This window comes from Haliotis rufescens, unplaced genomic scaffold (genome assembly GCF_023055435.1).
Source record: "Haliotis rufescens isolate VD_foot unplaced genomic scaffold, xgHalRufe1.0.p SCAF_8, whole genome shotgun sequence".
NCBI lineage: Eukaryota > Metazoa > Mollusca > Gastropoda > Lepetellida > Haliotidae > Haliotis > Haliotis rufescens.
This window is the reverse complement of record NW_025964372.1, coordinates 41,631,065-41,646,097: the sequence shown is the minus strand read 5'-3', so window position 1 is coordinate 41,646,097 and position 15,033 is coordinate 41,631,065. Positions and strand designations below refer to the sequence as shown.

At 38.7% G+C, this 15,033-nt stretch overlaps 1 protein-coding gene across 1 annotated transcript; it reads left to right on the top strand.

The window, feature by feature from the left end:
* Positions 1-8,635: 8,635 nt before the first annotated feature.
* Positions 8,636-9,862, top strand: LOC124125544. Its single transcript, XM_046488874.2, has 3 exons — positions 8,636-8,710; positions 9,096-9,156; positions 9,479-9,862. Exons 1-3 carry the CDS (start codon positions 8,669-8,671, stop codon positions 9,790-9,792), a joined length of 417 nt encoding a protein of 138 aa, XP_046344830.2. The 5' UTR covers positions 8,636-8,668; the 3' UTR covers positions 9,793-9,862.
* Positions 9,863-15,033: the final 5,171 nt, after the last annotated feature.

The following is a 15,033-nucleotide window of genomic DNA, read 5'->3' as shown; positions in this document are numbered from 1 at the left end:
GTATACTGTGTCTGAGTGGGGTATTCATGTTAAACTGCGGCATGGTATCTCAGTGAGCTAGCACTATAAATCGGCGTCAGTCCGGACTAGTACAAGCACCCACACACACACATACACGTGCATGCACGTCGCTATATAAGTGCAGGAATCTTGGACGCGACGTCAAACCCAATTTCACCTCACCTCACATGTGAACACATGCTTATTGTGAGATGATTCTTGTAGGTACAACACCCGGGAACGAACCATATGCTGTGAATGAAGAGAGGCTGAATATCCCTGTATCTGAAAGTCACATTGGGATCTCTTCACGGGCAAGTAATAAATTGAAATAGTTTTTACTTAACATTTTCGATAAAGCAGTCTCGACTTAAGAGAGAGCACATATATGAAAGACGTAGTCGATCGAAGCCATTTAACCTAACCAGTGTCCTGGTACAGGATAAGGTAAATATATTTTTTTCGTAAATTGAACATTTCACATCATTGGACCGGAAACCCGACACCTTCAATCAGACATTGTACGTTCAAACCGAACCTGCAGTTCCAATTACTTAATATCTGACACTTGTTCTGATGATCACTTCACTTATGTGAGGTGGGTACGATATCTTAACCATATAATGCCGAGTTTATTTGAGATACTGGGACAATGTTATACATGTATACTACAACCATTTTTCATATTCTTCTTTCTAACCTTCTTTCTTTTTACCCGATTTTCTTATATAAGTATGAAAAAGATTCTGTCGCTTCTATCTTCACATGCTCCCCCAGTCTTCGTGAGGTGCATCAGGAGTAGATGCGAGGTGACTAAATTGCTTCCCATGCACATCGACATCAATCAAACAGTAGAACGTTCCACTAGACAATAAGTTCAAAGGAAGTTCTTTGTTATGTACTCATAGCTTAGTAAGGGTATCATTTGTATATATTCTGGCGTAAGTCAATTTTACACTACGTATTGATCACTGCATGATTATCTTATGCTCTATTGACAAATAAACAAGTTCAAGTATTTTGGTGCACACTTATATGATGAGACATATGAATGTAGATAACAACGTATTATATCATTTCCTCAATATCCCAATCCACATCACTGCTCACATTTCCCCTCATTTCCTATGTACTGTGATCAACTTGAGTATGACATCATATATCCAACCAGCCTTCCCGAAAAGCCCTGACACAATGTATACATTCCGGTATGAACAGTTCCTACAGCGACATGTATTTATAGCCTTGTTCGGATTTTCGGATCAAGGATTTTTATCATGATCGATCGGTTTAAACAAGGTTCACTTTTAATGTATCATATACCAGTGTCAGATTTCTACACACACCGATTTATACATATCGTTTTCCTTGGTAATATTGCTTTGAGCCACAAATATTATGTGCAAACACCTTCAAGGCACTATGTCGGATGATATCATAAGAATGTGTATACTATTTATTGACTATTTTAGTATTTATTATTTATTGTCTGTAACATAGACTGAAGACAGAAGCATTTGTAATCGTAACCGCGAAGGAAATGTGATGGGATGTATTTAATGGTTCTTGTATTTATCAAATTCTGAATACCGTGTATTGGTGATAAGGAACATGAGAACGACAGGTTCATCTACACCTGAGCTTATGAAGGAGACAAATGAACAAGTGAACTGAATACATCAAGTAGTGAAATGGTAACTATAAAAGGAATTTTGGTTGAATCTTGCTGTTAATATTTCTAGATAAATTAAAAGTATTAAACGAGGTTCAAGACAAGTTATTATAAGTAAATAAAACTTTTAATAATTGAAATCACCTTTACCACTCCAGCCTAAGTACATTTTGTACAATAATCGTTTGCAGCACAAGACGCCGAAATCAATAAATAATATTTTGAGTGAGACGTACAGTTTTACTCAGCTAAGATTCCAGCAATCACGGCGAGAGACACAAGACGTCACACATTGTCCCCATGATGGGAATTTTAACTTGATCTTCGTTGTGTTGAGCCAACGCTTCAACGACTTAGGTGTCACATTACAATCTGATTTCATTGAACATAAGGCAACATTAACAGGTTTATTATTTACTGCACCTGAACAAGATAGATGGCCAAGAATGGACAAATATCGATATGACTTGTTGAATAGCCTTTATAAGACAGACATGAGACTCTTATGGATCACAATTTCTCTATTATTTGTAACGACGTTTCAGGACTAAGTTCTTGTCCCTTCACCTGCATCATCATCGGCCTTTTTTACCCATACCCATCAGCCTGATATGGCGAATGAAATCCTTAAATCCGAACTCCGCGATCTGCGATCCGAAAATCGGTTGTAAGTTGACTGTAGCATATGCCTGTGACTGCAAATGTACCACACCACATCTTGTCAACAAAAAGGTGAATCCCCTTATGCTATTCCGATATATAAAGCCTATATCAGTACAGTCGAAACTATCAGATTGTGTCAGCTGGCTGTGGGATACACATGTGTGAAGTAGAGGCATAATTACAGACAGCATGGGTAATACTGTTTCATGCTGGCCAAGATTCCGATATCAGGTGGGTCAAGATGTTATGTATACAGCCATAGGCATATTTCACGTGCTTTCCCTATTCGAACATTAGCGTGTTAATGTTTATTATGCGTGTGTACATGTTCAAGAGAATTTGTCATTGCATTGTCTTGTTTAGTTTATGTAAGATTATCCTTATTGTTTTATTGCTATGCTGGTGTAGCTATCAATCGTGTTTGAAACTGTGTTTTTTCGATTCCAGAGACTGTCCACTTCAGAGAACTCGATGAACTGCCAAAATGAACCCAATCTGACAGAGAGAGTTACATGTACGTTAAATCACATTGTTTGTTATTTTGTTTGCTTGTTTTTTGTTTGTTTGTTGTTTAATGTCGCACTGAGCAATATTCCAGCTATATGACGGCGATCTGTAAATAATCGAGTCTGGACCAGATAATCCAGCGATTAACATCATGAGTATCGATCTACGCAATTGGGATACGATGACATGCAACAAACATGTTAGCGAGCCTTACCACCCGATCCTGTTAGTCGCCTCTTACAACAAGCACAGTCGCCTTTTAGTTTGATGTTTTAGTTTTATTGAATTTAAACAATCTGCTTGTCTTATTATAATTCAGGGAGTTTAGTTCTATGTGTACCTAATGATTTCTGTTTACGTTACTTAATGTATGTACCATATTTTTTTGTTTAGTGAAGCTAATTTGGAATAATGAATGTGAACTGAATGTTGTAACATCATCTATCAAACAAAATGAACACAAGTAAATAGGTAGTTTATTGTGAGTTTAATGTTGTAGGGCCAACACACTGGAACCAAGCATATGCTGTAAATGAAGAGATGTTGGATACTCCTGTATCTGGAAGAGATCTCAGCCTTGTTGCAAGTCACATCGGGATCGGGTTCGAGTCTGTTGGCATCGAACTTGGACTTACTCTCGTGGTTATCGAACAAGTGACTTTTGCACATCCATGTTCACTGTACATGCAAGTTGTACACATGCTCACAAAGTGGAAGGAGAAGAACGGAAGAACTGCAACCAGCCTGTTCCTCGTCAGAGCACTGTGGAGATGCAATGACAAGTGTACCATTGAGTGGGAGGACATTCTCAACATCCTTCAGGGACCGTCCACTGTGTCTGTGTAATCAAGTCGAAGAGCTGTTTTCACATGACACTGTCTTGCTTTATGCTGTGAATACACGAGTGGGTATATAAGTAATACTTCACTGAGTTTCCACGACCACATACAGAGAAATCATGTCTACATTTATGTTCTCTCATATACGAGCGCTGCACTGAACACTCTTCTCATGTACAGTTATCATTGATTGATTGGGTTCCCGCTTTGCAATATCGAGTCGAGATGCTAGGTTCACTGAGGCTTTTGTACATAATTTGGGATCCTGACTGATCTGATTGATTTTCTGTTTCCTCAAGTTGCACACTGAACACTCTTCATTTATACAGTAATATCTTTTCCGTTTGTAATACATTGTGATTCTATGTGTATGTGTTGGGAATAAAGGCTTTTAATAAATTGCTGTGATGCCTTTTGTAACAACTTGTCTTTCTGTCTTTTTTATTTGAGGATGAACTAGCGAGGGATGAATACATGTGGCCTAAACGTCATCCATAATCCGAAAATCCGGAGACATAATTGCGTCTCACATAACCATTTGACCCACAATGTCCGGTCACGATTGAACAGTCAAATTATGTGTGTTATGTTGTTCCAAGTTTACTGTTTATCTGTTGTCTCTTCTTTTGAACAATTTCACAAGGGTTTGCCGGTCGTAGAATCTTGCTGATTGATTATGGACTACAATCAGTGTTTTACTTTCTATAGTAGCTGTATTCTATTTGTAAGAATATTTCCTGGTTGGAAGTTTGCAAATACTGGTCATGGGCTATAGTGGTTCTCAGGTATGAAATCAAATAGAGATGATACCAGAAGTTCGCGAAAAGGTGCCACTGGTGGCACCCGTCACAGACAAGGAAATGACTATTCTATCCAGTCTTCTACACTTTTACCATAAAACATTTGGACAATAAGTGACTGCATTCATATCTATGCACCATTGCAACAGAGTTGTAGGGGTGACAAATCTAGTTGTTTCGAAAATCCGATTTTATGTATTCAATAATATGCTCCCCTACATTCTACAAATATCTTGACAAAGTATTCGAATGACAAAATTACAAGTCATATTCTCAATAATAGAGAAGCCTGAAACACTGTCACATTTTTATGCATAGAAAAGATGAAATAGTGATGAAAAGTATATGAATGGATCACTGGAAATCAGTGATGACACCAGGTATTCCACAGAATGATTAGCATGTAATGCTCTACCAGAAGCACCCGCCACACTCATAAAATTCATAAAAGATGTAAGCTGTTTGTTGTTGCCAAATGCCGCCACCAGCAATACTCCTGACATATCACGGTGGCCTGTAAAGCATCGAGTCTCGACCAAAGAATCCAGGGATCACTATCATGAGCAATGATTCACGTCGTCGGGTTACCACTTCACGCTGTCAACCAAGTCAAAAAACATGACCACCCGATCCATTTAAGTAAGTGAGTAAGGAGGTGTGAAATCTCCCTGTAAAGGTCATAGTATGGGATAGAATTGAAAATCACTTTGACAGGCAGCATGTCATATTTCGTAAAAAAATCTACCTAATTTCCTACTTCTGGAATGACTTGATCAGGCCTATGATGCCGAACCTTGATTTAAGTTTAGCTTAGTTGTAAGAAAAATGTGTGTTTCCAGGAAATTTAATGATATGCACATGCGTTTAAGTACACAAGCAACAGGGAAATATGGATGACATGAGTTGAAGCTGAAGGCATATTATTCCACGTGACATTCACTTTGAAACATCACTAGAACGAGATGTTTGTATAGTTTGTCCCATTTCTACACTAATGTATGTCACATATACATTTTATCCCTTGGGTTCAATAACATTGTCAAAAGCGGGAGTTTAAAATGTTACTTCATGTAAAATACCTGCACTCTAACTATGAAAACCATTGAAATGAAATACTATTTACTTTGTACCTTTTCGACAAAACAATCTCAGCTTCAGGGTATAGGACAGAAGTAGTCGAGACCCGGTACAAGAGACGACAAGAACGTTTACTTGTCGGCGGCGATTGTGACGTAGCTAGTCCGAAAATCCGACACAGTCAATCAGAGATTCTCCGTTCCAACTGGATTTATTCACGTATCTATTCAAAAATATCAATGCATTTCAGAATAGTTATTCAATTGTCAGTTATTTAATAATAACACATGTCAAAATTCCATTAAAAAATATCAATGCATTTCAAAATAGTTATTCAATTGTCAGTTATTTAAGATCCGACACATGCTCTGCAATAACCAATGCGGACTGCAGCACCGTTACCTCAGTACCATATCTAAAACATATTATGTTGAGTCTATTTGGCTAATGTGACATTGCTGTATACTGTAACCATTTTTCGATATTTCTCTTTGTAACCAGTACATTTAATTGAACAGGACGATATATTTGCAGATATTCCTTTATTATTACCCAGATATTCTTTTGTAACCAGTACATTAAAATGAATAGGAGGAAAATATTAGAAGATATTCCTTTATTATTACCCATGTCGCTTTTATCAAAACTTGATGTATAGAAAATAGATGTGAGATGATTCAACTGCTGTACGTACACATCGAGGTCAATTAAACAGTAGAAGGTTCCGCTTTCGCAATCAGTTCAAGTGAAGTTCTTTGCTATGTTGTTATATCCCATTGAGCTCTCAACGCAAAATGACCTGTTAATGTGTATAAGTTCATATCATATTATGTACTATTGAAAAGCAAACACATTCACGTGTATTGGTGCACGAGACGATTTACTTTGGTTAACAGCATGCTTGTCTCATTTCTCCTGTATGCCAATCCACACCACCACTATTTTTCCTCTTATGCAGCTATTCATGCTTTCACGCCCATTCAACTCGTAAAATTTGCCCCATTAAGTATTTCCTGGATATAAAAACATATGATCCTTTTCAAATTTCAGTTTTGCGAAGGGAACATTCTGCAGAAACATCTTCATGAAAATGTTGAAGTTGTTGTTTGTCTTTTGTTCGTTCAAACACACACACAAACACGAACACACGAACACACACACACACACACACACACACACACATACACGAACACACGAACACACACACACACACACTCACTCACTCACTCACTCACTCACTCACTCACTCTCTCTCTCACACACACACACACACACACACACACACACACACACACACACACACACACACATACACTATTTTATCTGTATGTATGCCAAATGCCGCTACCAGCTATACTCTTGACATATCACGGTGGCCTGTAAAGTATCGAGTCTCGACCAAAGAATCCAGGGATCACTATCATGAGCAATGACTCACGTCGTCGGGTTACTACTCCACGCTGTCAACCAAGTCACCAAGCATGACCACCCGATCCATTTAAGTAAGTGAGTAAGGAGGTGTGAAATCTCCCTGTAAAGGTCATAGTAATTATAAGGGATAGAATTGCAAATGATTTTGACAGGTAGCATGTCATATTTAGTAAAAAGATTACCTTATTTCCTATTTCTGGGATGACTTGATCAGGCCTGTGATGCCGAATCTTGATTGAATTTAAGCTTAGATGTAAGAAAAATGTGTCTTTCCAGGACATTTGAATGATATGTGCATGCGTTTAAGTACATAAGCAACAGGGAAATGTAGATGACATAAGTCGAAGCTGAAGGCATATTGTTCCACGTGACATTCACTTTGAAACATCACTAGAACGAGATGTTTGTATAGTTTGTACTATTTCTACACTAATGTACGTCACATAATACTAACATTATATCCAGGAACACTAACGTGGATGTTAAGTGCTTTTTACCCCCTGGGTCAATAACATTGTCAAAAGGGGGAGTTTAAAATTTTACTCATGTAAAATACCTACAATATAATTATGAAAACAACTAAAATGAAATACTACTCATGCTGTACTTTTCGATAAAAAAAAAGTATAGGACAGGCGTAGTCGATCGCCAAGTCAATCAAGAGACGACAAGAACGTTTACTTGTCTCGTGACTTAGCTAGTCCGAAAATCCGACACAGTCAATCAGAGATTCTCTGTTTCAACTGGATTTATTCACATGTCCATTCAAAAATATCAATGCATTTCAGAATAGTTATTCAATTGTCAGTTATTTAATAATAACACTTCATCAACTGTAACGTCAGTATCATATCTAAAACATAATATATTGAGTCTATTTGGGATAATGTGACATTGTTGTACACTATAGCCATTTTCTATATTCCTCTTTGTAACCAGTACATTCAATTCAACAGGATGAGTGTATAGCAGATATTCCTTTATTATCACGCATGTCACTTTAATCACAACTTGATGTGTAGGGAGTAGATGTGAGATGATTCAACTGCTGTCTGTTCACATCGAGGTCAATCAAACAGCAGAATGTTCCGCCTTCACAATCAGTTCAAGTGAAGCTCTTCGCTATGTTGTTATATCCCACTGAGCTCTCAATGCGAACTGACTCATCACACACACACACACACACACACACACACACACACACACACACACACACACACACACACACACACAAAAACACACACACACACACAAAAACACACAAACACACACACAAAAACACACAAAAACACACACACACACAAAAACACACACAAAAACACACCAAAAAACAAAAACACAAAACCAAAAACACACACACACACAGCCTAAAGACGTTTCCGCTAACTAGTTGACATTGTGAAGTGAATGTACAACAAGTCGGATTTTCGGATTTATGATGTATAGCATGCATTACCTCTCAGTCTTCTTAGATGCTACACCCTGGGAAAGACCTCGCGTTCTCGCGTCTTGCTTCAATAAACGCCCGTCGATAAACTCGCGGCCGCTTATCTGCAACAGTAATTTTTGTCGACAAGTTTAGGGAAATCCCCTTCACAAAGCCTACATATAAAGAGCAAGCGATTGAACGGACAGCAGATCAGTAAAGCAGAGGGTAAAACGTATGTACAGAGCCGACAATGGGGAATTATGTGTCATGCTGGTCCGGATTTGGGTATCGGGTAGGTGAACTTTAATTATTAGAAACTAACGAGCTCATTGTTTGCATGTCGATGTGCACGTTTGTGGTTGCATGGTCTTATACAGTCTGTCTTTATTTCTGTGTGTGTGTGTGTACGTGCGTGCGCGCGTGCGTGTGTGCGTGTGTGTGTGCGTGTATGCGTGTGTGGGTGTGTGTGTGTGTGTGTGTGCGTGCGTGCGTGCGTGCGTGCGTGCGTGCGTGCGTGCGTGCGTGCGTGCGTGTGTGTGTGTGTGTGTGTGTGTGTGTGTGTGTGTGTGTGTGTGTGTGTGTGTGTATGTGTGACAGCACGAAAAGTATATATGACATAAGCTTGCAACATTTAATTTTATACATGACATGTGATGGTATAAACATCTCCCTTCCAGAGACTTCACCAGCCACACAACCAGATGATCCGTTCATATAATCCATTGGTCACATTGACAGGTTCGTTTATTTAATGTCATTGAATATGTCCTTTTCATCTTGATCAATTTGATTATGTTAAATATGCAATATGAACGTCGCATAATATCTTAAGTACACATATGCTATACTGTAGACGTGGAGAGAATATGTATTCTCCTCTGCATATATTAAGATGTACTATGTCTCGCAACATACTTTCCGTATCTGTTCTGATTTGTAAGGTGTTTGTTAAAATGTAAGTTTGAAAAGACAAAAACAAAATTACTCAAAACGCAAACTCATCTATAATTTTCATTCACATTTTTTAAATCATAAAACGTGATGTTAATTTGTTTTGTAGGCCCTGTAAATGAGGAAAGACTGAGAATCCCTGTTTCTCAGAAAGGTGTCAGCCTGGTGGCAAATCATATTGGGATCGGGTTTGAATCTATTGGAATCGAACTTGGACTCAATCTTGTGGTGATCGAACAAGGCAAAGTTTCACACCCAACTTCACTTTATATGCAGACCTTACACATGCTCACCAAGTGGAAGGAGAGGAATGGCAGATCTGCCACTGGCCTTGTGCTCGTCAGAGCGTTGTGGAGATGCAGAGGTAGATGTACGCTCGAAATGGATGCCATACTAAACATTCTCCAATCACCATCGACTTAGTGTGTCATTCGTAGTGCACACCTAAAATAACAACAACACTGTCGACTCACTGCTCTAGTATATGTTAAGAATAACGTACATGTTTGATATTTCCTTATGTTTCACGAATAAATGTTGCTTTTTAAAACTACAGGGTTTTTTGTTCATTTATACATTGCACATATGGATGTTTGAGTCTATGTTAGTCTACGTGGTGTTACTGGCAGTCTGATAGTAGTTTCAAGCGTCCCAGCTTATGCTACTGATGATGATCATGTGATTATACTACATTACATCTGCCCTGTGTATAATCCGGTGATGAATAAGGCACCAGTATCCTATGATTGCTGCAAGAGCTGACTGGAGCGAATCAGGTGGTCAGAGTTGGTCATTCAGCTGTGTTGGTGTCATCCGAACCCAACGGCGTCGTATGCTTTCAGATAAACCTTCATGTTGTTTGTAAGGGAGTTTCCTTCATCTCCATTACATTTAATACCACTTAGTTTTCATATATACCTCAGGGGGCAGCCTGTACTAAATGCCTGATGAGTAGTATAACATGAGGTCCGTATCCTACCTAGAACTAACTGCTTGTCTCAACCACAGTGTTATGAACTGATTTTGACAAACAAACGAAACGTCATATGCTATGTCGGATTGTCGGATTGTCTTGTTCACATCTTGCATGAACTATCTGCCATATAGCTGCCCGAAGTGTGTTTCGTTTCGTTTCGTTTTATTGCGTAGTGCCCACAGACAACCCCCATTTCAGACAAACCAGAATAGTCCCTAGTTCGATAGATAGATTAGTATCTGCAGTGAGAGTATGCAAAATTGCGTCATATTTTCGAATGAAATTGAAAAGTTCATTCACTCCGGAAACGACAGGAAAACATCTGACAATCTAACACTAATATCATCATTATTACTGGAGAAAGTGAGGAAAGTGCAGAAATCCTGCATACGTGTCAGTGTGCCTGTCCACTTTACCGGATTCCCATGATAGGAGACAATTAATTGATACACCATAACTTATATTGATTGATATACTGCTCAACATCAACATATTGTGTGTTATCCCACACGAATTTACGCTTTTCGAGTAAAATAAAACCTCATCACACATATATACAAAAGAAACAAATCATATATACGAGTTTTATTGGTAATAATATGGCTTCTCTCGTCTCAATACTATGATCAAACACGCTTTTACGGCGTCTGAAGTAGACAGCTTACTCCACGTGGTGTTGACATTGAGAAGATTTGATAAGCAGCCTATAACCACTGAGTATGAATGAAAACATATCCCCCCTGTTGTGACAACTATGTAACTGAATGACATGGCGATTCATAGCCGAAAATCCGGAAATCCGAAGTCCGTGATTTAGAGAAATGACAGTAATTTGTTGATTACATACGTCTGAGATTTACAGTGTGCCGGTAAATTGTACAAGGGAGTCCCCCCCCATCAGGTATGCATGTATAAACTGGGCTGGCTACATTGTGTTAGCTGTGTCACAATATCACACGCTGCGGATTCGAAGATGGGAAAATGATCATGGGGAATATTAGATCATGCTTGTCAGGATTTAGATATCGGGTAGGCCTCCTTTATCAACTGCAGTGCATGTGAAAGAGACGGCCATCACAGTGTGACACATATAAGGGTCATACTTCGTGTCATGCATGTTAAGTGTCGTGGGACATACAAGGAACTATTATATGTAAAGACATGACGCTACGGTGGTGTCAGGAATACAATGTTTGGTGACCTACGTGTAGTATGCTGATAATACGAGCATAAGGTAAGGATGTGCTGGGATCAGAGAGGGACGTCAGGGGTTGCATCATATGTTTCCAGTGCATGAATGTGTTCAATGTGTGCACATGTATATGTGAATGCAGGACTTTCTCAATATTGTTGATGTTTGTACATGTGAAAGACTGGTAAAGATGCGATTACTGTTATATATTAACGGCTATCAAAAATGTTTACAAGTATACAACCTTTGAGTTCCACACACCAAGGAATGTGTTTGAGTCTTTTGTTCTTTCCCGAGAATTGGCACGAAAGATAACCCATCCTTTCATATTAACCACCAGTGACCGGCACAGAGCGGTACAATGATTTCATTTGTGTTCAGCGTTTTCTTTTGCTTTCACTGAAGTTGAACACATTGAGCACATGCTTATGACATGCGTTAAGTCGAGATCTATTCCAATTACAGAACGGGTTTTATTTAAAGATGACGTAATTGAAGAATTGTATTCCATGAGGTCAAGTACGTGTGTTTCCAAATGTCATTCCTTTACAATGCCACACACCAACTGATGATAAACTGGTATTGAGAAAGGAACAAATGTCATATATAGTAACAGGATATATATATCGTTTCTTCACCTCGTGTGTGATATGATATGCGACGTTGACTGTAACCTACATGTAACAAATGTAGTAGAATTATAATTCTGTGTAGCTGACGATGGGTGGGTGCTTAGGTTTGGTCTGTGCAACGAAATTTATCTTTCCTGAGCGACTGAATAATAACATCAGCGAATCGAAGATTACATTTTCTGCATGCTACGTTTCACACTAATTATATAAGATACCGTCAGCATGCATGATTTACTGTCATCTGGGCTTCAGAGCTACACATTTTATCTGCCCTAGCTTAACATACATGTTCAGTTGTTTCACAGATATTCTACATATCAAGAGCAATAGAAACGCTGTAGTGCAGCTCTAGCTGGAGACCACATTATTACAATTATCATCCCAGAGAGACATTATAGTTGAGCAATTGCTAATTATCCATCCGTCCTTCGAAACGACTAGTCACTCTGCCTCATATGAACACGGGGAAGAGAGAATGAGTGAAGGCTTTTAGCAATATTTTAGCAATATCACTGCGGTGGGCACCAGAAATGGGCTTCACACATTGAACCCATGTGAGGATTCGAACCCGGGTCTTAGGCGTGACGAGCGAACATTATAACCACTGGACTACCCTACCGCCCCTCACGCGGAAGAATGTGCAAGTGATAACTAATTGGGTTCTTCTGTCATTCGCAATCTGAAATTCCGGAAACTGAAATGGATGTAACGAACGAACTGTTAATAGAAATGTTGTTGATCATCACATTACCTGCGTTTGAAAGATGTTTTACAAGGCGTAGAAAGTCAACAATTAGAATGTATGTGAAATTATTGTCAACAAAATTCATGATACGTGGACCTTGCAGTGGACATTTGGAAGAGGTATGATAGTGTGTCCGTCTGTCCGTGTGGACGACTTGACTACAGCTGAAGAAGATCCAATCATGATTATAGTCCAATCATTGACATTTTCGTATTGCTGACACGTCTAACATCAAGTTCTGATCCATTCTATGGTCTTGTTCTTTCAGTTTTTAGGCTGCCGCTTACACATGTAGATAAGAGAGCAGTGACAACTTCACTGCTCTTATCTACATGTGTGAGCGGCATACTGAACCGCAGGTTCCTTTTGTGACCACACGTCAATTATCGACACTGCTGTGATGTTATTTCTTTATTATTGTTGGTCATAGTGTGTGACAACAAACTTAAAATGCACGATAAGAGGTATAACCCCCCACATAGGTCTATTATAATCTCTTTCACATACACACCATTTTGCCAAACTCCGCCTTTATATCAGTTTTGAAATCCGAAAATCCGAAATTCCTAAATCTTTGGTTGAAGCTATTGCGAGAGAGAGTGAGACGTTGTGTCCCCTCTCGTGCCGGGGCATCCCGCAGTGCTCACATATAGCCTAGAGTTTTTGATTTAGTCATACCAGTTGAACACACAGAGTGGTGTACGTCAGTGTCATATATGTATAGGCAGCATGGGGAATATTGCCTCGTGCTTCTCCGGACTTCAGTATCAGGTACGTCTTAATAACGCCCTTTTAGATCTGTTCATTAAGGTACACTAATGGTAGTAATATATGTACACATAATTTCTGTATGCTTAATAGTGGATATAAGGTAACGAAAATACTGTTCAAAGTCTTTATATACTCACTCCTGTTCCGGCAGACATTGTCTCTGTTTATCATTCCATATTCAGTATTATTGTGTGGAAGTTTATCATTCCATATTAAGTGTTATAGTGTGGAAGTTTATCATTCCATATTAAGTGTTATTGTGTGGAAGTTTATCATTCCATATAAAGTGTTATAGTGTGGAAGTTTCATCCCACCTGAAGAATAATACGGTATTTGAATTCAACGCCTTTCAGGAAATACTACAGCATATCATCTCAACACACAATTGATTGTGTATGATTTTCGTTCTAGAGAATGCACCAGTCAAGCAACGGGCTGATCGAACAGATCATAAGCAGAGGTGCGTTAAATTATAACTGCCCATTAAATTGATAATTTTGTGCGACATTCTTTATCATGATTTGATGATTTCATTTCAGAAATTTGGTAATATATGCCATATGTGTTCAGCATAACTTTCAACATATTTTGATCGTTATTATGATGACAAATATGTATATGGGACGATTTGTGCAACTTTTTTTTCTGTCAATTTGTATTGCTTATTTGGAATATCGGTGAGCATTGGAGATGAATAAAGGTTAATTCGATACCACATGTCAATCACACAAAACAGAAAGAAACCTGTTTATGTGAGCCTTTGTGGTAGAATTGGTGTTACATCAAGTAATACAGATTTCTGTGTAGGTTCAAAACGCTGTGTGAACGAGAGACTGAAGACTCCTGTAACTCCACGAGATCTCGGCCTTGTTGCGAGACATGTCGGGAATGGATTTGAGCACGTCGGGATTGAACTTGGGCTCAGCGTTGTGGCTATCCAACAGGGCAGAGTTGCACACCCATGTTCAATGTATATGCAGATCTTGATTATGCTCACTAAATGGAAGCAGTGGAATGGAAATTCGGCCACCTATCTGGACCTGGTCAAAGCACTATGGACATGTAAAGAGAGATGCACGATCGAATGGGAGGACATTCTCAACATCCTGCAGTGACGATCCTCCTTGTCAGTGTAATTGCACCTTGGTAGAAGAAATATTATATAAATATGAAAACAAACTGTGTTTTTATCATTTCGACCATACGTTTTTACCTTGTTCCGAAATATTGTAATCTCAGGTCTACTATACAGCAATCAGTAAACAGGGTCATATCATCAGTCATCATGTTTGGAAAATAAATATATTTATCAAATTACAGTTTCTTTGTGTTTTCTGCATTTGCAAGT